Below are 6,286 nucleotides of genomic sequence, written 5' to 3' on the forward strand. Positions count from 1 at the left end.
CATCCACAAGTTGCCATCAGCTCTACATCTCCTCTTTGCAATGGGAATCATTTGATGTACAGTCGCATGTACAGAAGTACTTGGACAAAAAAAAACATTTTTATGGTCTTGCTTTTGTGCAGCACCGCAAGATTTGGATTTGGATTTCCAGTGAAGATGTCCCAATTGAGTGTTAATCCCTGTCCCCGTTTCAAGCATGCCTTTCACATCCTGAAGGCAACCCTGAAGGTGGCGAGCTCCACAAACACGTTGCAAGTGAAGGTCTGACAAGAATTTTGGGGGAGGAAACTTGGCATCTCTGTATGGAGTTTGCATGTGTGCCCTGCGATTGGCTGGCGACCTGTCCAGGGTGTACCCCGCCTCTCGCCCCAAGTCAGCTAGGATAGGCTCCAGCGTACCCACGACCTTGGTAAGGATAAGCGCCATAGAAAATGGATGGATGGATGGATTTTTGTCGCACTTAAATGTCTCGGATCATCAAACAAATGTAAATATTAGTCAATGACAACACAACTCAACGCAAAATGCAATTTTTAAATGAAATTTATTATTAAGGGAGAAAATTCCCCCCTTGTCTGATTCCCCCCCCCCTGTTAAAACATAAATGAGATGAATTGAGATCTATCAGTCTGGAAAAGATTATAAAGCCATTTCTAAAGCTTTGGGACTCCAGCGAACCACAGCGAGAGCTTGGGAAGTGAAGGTGAGCCGTAAAGGGAAAAACAAAGACACTGATCCTAGGAGACCCAGAATCATTCTAGTAGTTAAAACATGGAACAGAGGTGAACCTTCCCAGGAGTGGCCGGCCAACCAAAATTACCCCAAGAGCGCAGCAACGACTCATCCAAGAGGTCACAAAAGACCCCACAACAACATCCACACATCCACAACACTCATTATTCACAATCCTACCGCTACAGGAGTTTGAAGTCCAGGACCACAAGACTGGCAAACATCTTTTACCCACAGGCCATCAGGCTTCTCAACGAAGCACTCACACACGCCGCACGCAACACACGCACACACTCATAACACTTTATTATGTATTTATTTATTTATTTGTATTAATGTCTCTTCTGTTATTGTTGCTTAATTTGTTGGTATTTGTTTTTCTGATGTTCTTATTCATTTTCTTGTGTTTTCTTTCTTTTTTTTGGGAGAATGAACAGAACAAGAATTTCATTGCATAGCAGAACTACCTGTTTTACTGTGCATATGACAATAAAACTCTTGAATCTTGAATCCAAAGAGCTGCAGGCCTCATTTGCTTCAGTTAAGGTCAGTGTTCATGACCAAAACGGCCTGCATGGCAGAGTTCCAAGACCAAAACCACTGCTGAACAAAAAGAACATTAAAGCTTGTCTCAATTTTGCCAGAAAACATCTTGATGATCCCCAACACCTGACGAGACAAAAGTTGAACTTTTTGGAAGGTGTGTGTCCCATTACATCTGGCGTAAAAGTGACGCCACATTTCAGAAAAAGAACATCATACCAACAGCAAAATATGGTGGTGGTAGTGTGATGGTCTGGGGCTGTTTTGCTGTTTCAGGACCTGGAAGACTTGCAGTGATAAATGGAACCATCAATTCTGCAGTTTACCAAAACATCCTGAAGGAGAATGTCCGGCCATCTGTTGGTGACCTCAAGCTGAAAGCAACTTAGGTTCTGCAGCAGAACAATGATCCAAAACACACCAGCAAGTCCACCTCTGAATGGATGAAGAAGGCCCAACCAGTTATTAGGTTTAGGGGGCAATCACTTTTTCACACAGGGTCATGCGGGTTTTGATTTTTTTTTCTCCCTTTATAATAAAAAGTTTCATTTAAAAACTGCATTTTGTGCTCAGTTGTGTTGTCATCGACTAATATTTAAATTTGTTTGATGATCTGAAACATTAAAGTGTGACAAACATGACAATAAAAAAGAAATCAGGAAGGGGGTAAACCCTTCTTCACACCACTGTGTGACGGCACACATGATGCTTGAGCCTCTCAAGAGGAACTTACTCCTAAAATACATTTTGTAAAACCTCCTAAATGAAAGATGATTGTTTTTATTTTGAAATCCATTGTTGTACTGTATAAGAACAAAATACCAAAAACTCTGTTATTGACCAAGTACTTTCGGACCTAAATATTGCAATACCCTGTCCTTCAAATCACATACTGTAGATACAGTGTTATTAGAATTGCAAATCAAATAATATCAAGATATGTTTGCACATCAATTCCAGCTATTTGCAAAGGTTCTGGTGGTATTAGACAAGCACTGCAGTAGATGTAATACTACATGTGACTTTGGAAATAAATACACAAACAAAGCAAGTTAATATATATTTATTTATTTATATAAAATGAAAAATTATAAAAATACATACAGTACATCAAGATATCAAAAAGATATTTTCATTTCCATGCATATTTCTAGAGGATTATATACTGTATACAGTGTATTAATGGTGTGACATCATGACCACTTGTTTCTCCTCAAAGGTTGTGTAATGCACTTAGAGCACACGTAGAGCACACTGCTGCAATATTCATGCCAAATAAGATGGCTTCAAATGCTGTTTAACATGGAAGGAAAGAAAATAATTCCCACTCTGTGAAACAAATGTACAAGTGCATCGCATTCGGGGAAAAGCTCAGTGTTTATATTACTTATATGATACAGAGTCCCTGCATACTAGGGGTGTCACAAGACACGGTGATACACGAGGTTGGGTCTACGACAACGAGACGGGATTTTAACTTCACTTTTAAGAAAAGTCCAATGAAAAAATATTTTAAAACACGTGACAACATATTGCAATCTACTAATTTAATACTACTACATGACACTCTTCTGCACTCTGTGTGCATGCTCGCGGCCCCGCCTCCACCCACTTTGACAAAGAGACTAAAAAAAGTCTCACCCCGTTCTTGCACTTTTTCTATTGAACAAACGTGCCAAGGTGCTGAAACCACAGAGTGAACCCACTTCCTGCCAGTCTGGGGGCGAGAGATGAGGAAATGCACACGGCAATATATTGAGGCCGGCAAAATGACCCAGTTCATTTTCATTTATTGTGTGACTAATGAATGAATTATCGTCCCAGGCCTAGTGCCCACGAGACACGTCTTGTCACGTTTAAATCTTGCAAGATCTTGTGACACCCCCGCTGCATACGAGAGTGAAATATTCTAAGAATGTATTTCTCAACTTTGCTGATGATAGTTTGAATTCTCCCCGAGTCTGAACTCAACTCTCAAAGTGAAATAAATAGACTTTTGGTGGATAGATATTCTAACTGACTCCGATGCAGCTGTGACGCAAGAGAGGAAACAACAATATCCAATACATACAATCAATATTAAAAATGGTTCATAAAACCTACTGGAGCCAAAAACACTGGCTTACATTTTCTGCAACACCTTCCTTGGAAAGGAAGTTAGTGTCTTAACATTTGAGTGGCAAGGAGGTCCCCCCCTGACAGGACAAACGAGTCTTACAAGTTCCTAACTCCTGCACAGATTGGCTTTTGGGTTTCAACGGCCATCAGCAATGAACCTTTACATGCTCATTCCAAGCTCTTCAACTTTCCAGCCGCTGGAATTCTTTCCAAATTTGTACACAAGCCGCCGTCCGTCCACACGCTCAAGGATTTCTCGTTTGTAGTAATACCTGCGGACGGAGGAAATTGCGTGTAAATTACACAGGCTTATATACTGTCTTGTTCTGCGCAAGATAGTCACGTTTGAGGAACCTCGTTATCCCCTTTGTGTGACGACTCTTAGAGCTAACATTTCATCTTTGTTTTCTTTCAGGACTGGCTCACACATTGAGCAGTAAAGAATAGCGGTAAATGATACATCAATCATAATAAATACATAAGAAGCTAAGCTGAAATGCAAGCAAGCTCACCTCATAGCACGACTGAGTTTCTCATACGTCATGCTGCTATTCTTCTTCTTCTGGCCCCACATCTGAGCCACAGCCTCAGACTTCAGGAACTTAAACACACCCTCACGCCGATCTTCCCACTTCATCAAGCCCTGGTTCTTCTCCGGGTGGATGAGAATATCCCTGATGAACTCCCAAAGGTGAGCGCTACGAGGCGCTGCGGACAAGAACCGATAAGGTTCTGTTAGCGCCACCTGTTTGTACCTTCTTTTTAAGTCAAATATGCAAGATGAATCTGCAAAGTGAAGCGAAAGCACGTTTCCTACCATGTTTGGTTTTCTTTGAAGGGTCGTAAATGTTGCTGCAGTGCTCTCTGCTGACTTTAGGAGGTCGGCCTCGTGGCCGCTTAAGTTGTGACTCGACTTTCTCCTTTTTAACCAGAGACTCTGTCAACACGGCAGGTCGTGGTCAGGTGTTTGCTGAAACCCACCGCGCTGGAATTCCAAGAATCTTTTTCTACTCACTGGATATCATGGGGTAAGAGAACTCTGGGTCCGATTCTCCGCTGCCAGACTCTGGTGAACCAAGGTTGGGGAAGCCAAAGAGGCCACCTGATGAGACAAAACCAGTCTGTTCTGACATCCTCGGGAGGCAAATGAAGACAAGGACAGATAGAGAAGATAGAAATGAAATACTGACTATTGGATGAGGAGCTGCAGTCGCTGTCCGACTGAGTATCAGACATGCACTCGTCCCCTAGAGGTGTCATGGCCCCCATGGTAAGGCCGAGCAGATCATAATTGTCGCTGTAGTCAAATTCTCCCTTGATGACACAGTCCTCACCTGCCAGTGGTAGGAACATGGGGGTCAGAACATCCAGACGGTGCTCAGACCAGGCTCACTTTGACAGAACCTGTACCTTGACCAAGTTTGATGGTGCTGAGCAAAGGGAAGGACAGGTTGTCTGGGAAGCTTAGGTTATGCAGGAACTTATCCAGGAGCTGGCAGGTCTCGTTGAGTTCTGGTCCTGATAGGCTCTGCAGTTCTAGGATGAAAAATGACCCCTTTTTACTCTTTAATCCTTGACTCTGTGCATGAGCATGTGTGGAATAGGTTGGAGAAATATAGATTTACCATATTTGGCTTTGCTTTCTTGCAGGTTTTGGTGGAGGTGTGGGCCGAGCTCAGGGCCAAAGACACCGACCATCTGTTCCAGACTCATCTGGCACAAGGTGTGGCCATCCATGGCACAGTAGGCCAGGGTCAGGGTACTTGCATCGAGCTCCATGCGTTCTACGTGCTGACTGATCCACTCCATCACATTGTCAGTGGTCCAGTTGAGGGGGTTCATCTGAGCATACCACTGACCTGCACAGAGCGGCAGCATGACGGTAGGGGATTTTTATAGGATGGCCCCTCTTCTGAAGCTGGATCGCATTTATATAACTAGGCTTTGTCTCGGGTCAGAAAAACAAAGAGATGTTTCAGCGATGAGGTGGCACCACTTGATGCTTATGCTCGGTTAAACATTGACTCGCTTGTAAATGATTTATCCCACAGCCTCTAATTGAGGTCAAAGAAACCTTCCATGAGGTCATGGTCTAGCTTGAAAATACAAGATCCATTTCATCCACAGACTTTCCAGGCACAAAACACATGTTGACAGAATGAGATATGTTTTCCTTACCACCAGCGTTGGTGTTGGAGTTATAGCCCAGGCTGCTGTGGTGCTGGCTGTTGATGGGGGGCACATGGGGCAGGGCATCAGGCAGGCCTGTCTGGTACATGGTTAGGTTGGCGTTTGTCAGCACGGAGCTGAGGCACGGTGATGCCATAGAAACGCTGGAAAATCACAACTTCATTACAACTTCAACACACACAAAAGAAATGAGCGCCACACCGAATGCAAGCATCTTTTAACCCACCGAGTCCAAATTAAAACGTCTTTTACCCCATCAAGCCGAAATTAAAACATCTTTTACCCCATCAAGTCCACATGAATACATGTTTTACCTCATGAAGTTGAAAGGAAAACATCTTTTACCTGATGAGAGCCACAAGATGAAGCAAAAGTATTTATGATCCAAGTGTGTTGAAACTGTGACTTTCTGTTGGTCTTGTCTGCCGTTTGTCCAAAGATGCACCTGCTGCTGCGTGCAGCACCTGAAAGGTTTAATACTCCTATTCCAGGGTGGGGGTGGACTCAGGTGAGTTCAGGGGAATTCCAAATGAAGCTGGCCACACCTCCAACGCTGCTCACGCTTTACAGACAACATAAACCTGTCCTTTTTTCCACCTAATCTCTTTTCTACCAGCAATTAAGCTCATTATCATATTTGGTAGCTCATTATATTCATTTATGCTAGGAAGCAGCTGCATCTACTTTGTCAGACACAAGCCAT

The 6,286-nt window shown here is 43.3% G+C and overlaps 1 protein-coding gene across 1 annotated transcript; it reads right to left on the reverse strand.

Moving 5' to 3' along the window:
* Nucleotides 1-2,354: 2,354 nt before the first annotated feature.
* elf3 (E74-like factor 3 (ets domain transcription factor, epithelial-specific)) lies at nt 2,355-6,081 on the reverse strand. Its single transcript, XM_054784673.1, has 9 exons — nt 5,929-6,081; nt 5,572-5,726; nt 5,019-5,252; nt 4,804-4,929; nt 4,584-4,727; nt 4,409-4,495; nt 4,211-4,330; nt 3,906-4,101; nt 2,355-3,665 (listed from the first exon to the last, which is right to left on the reverse strand). Exons 2-9 carry the CDS (start codon nt 5,717-5,719, stop codon nt 3,554-3,556), a joined length of 1,167 nt encoding a protein of 388 aa, XP_054640648.1. The 5' UTR covers nt 5,720-5,726; nt 5,929-6,081; the 3' UTR covers nt 2,355-3,553.
* Between the last annotated feature and the right edge of the window lie 205 nt (nt 6,082-6,286).

This window comes from Dunckerocampus dactyliophorus, chromosome 8 (assembly GCF_027744805.1).
Source record: "Dunckerocampus dactyliophorus isolate RoL2022-P2 chromosome 8, RoL_Ddac_1.1, whole genome shotgun sequence".
Classification (NCBI taxonomy): domain Eukaryota; kingdom Metazoa; phylum Chordata; class Actinopteri; order Syngnathiformes; family Syngnathidae; genus Dunckerocampus; species Dunckerocampus dactyliophorus.

Bases quoted from the DNA above. Each gene is read 5' to 3' on its own strand.
- elf3 (XM_054784673.1), bottom strand. From the start codon at position 5,719: ATGGCATCACCGTGCCTCAGCTCCGTGCTGACAAACGCCAACCTAACC. The intron at 5,253-5,571 runs GTAAGGAAAACA...CGCTCTGTGCAG, and splicing joins CTCCAACACCAACGCTGGTG to GTCAGTGGTATGCTCAGATG. The intron at 4,496-4,583 runs GTCAGTATTTCA...TTGTCTCATCAG, and splicing joins CTGCAGCTCCTCATCCAATA to GTGGCCTCTTTGGCTTCCCC.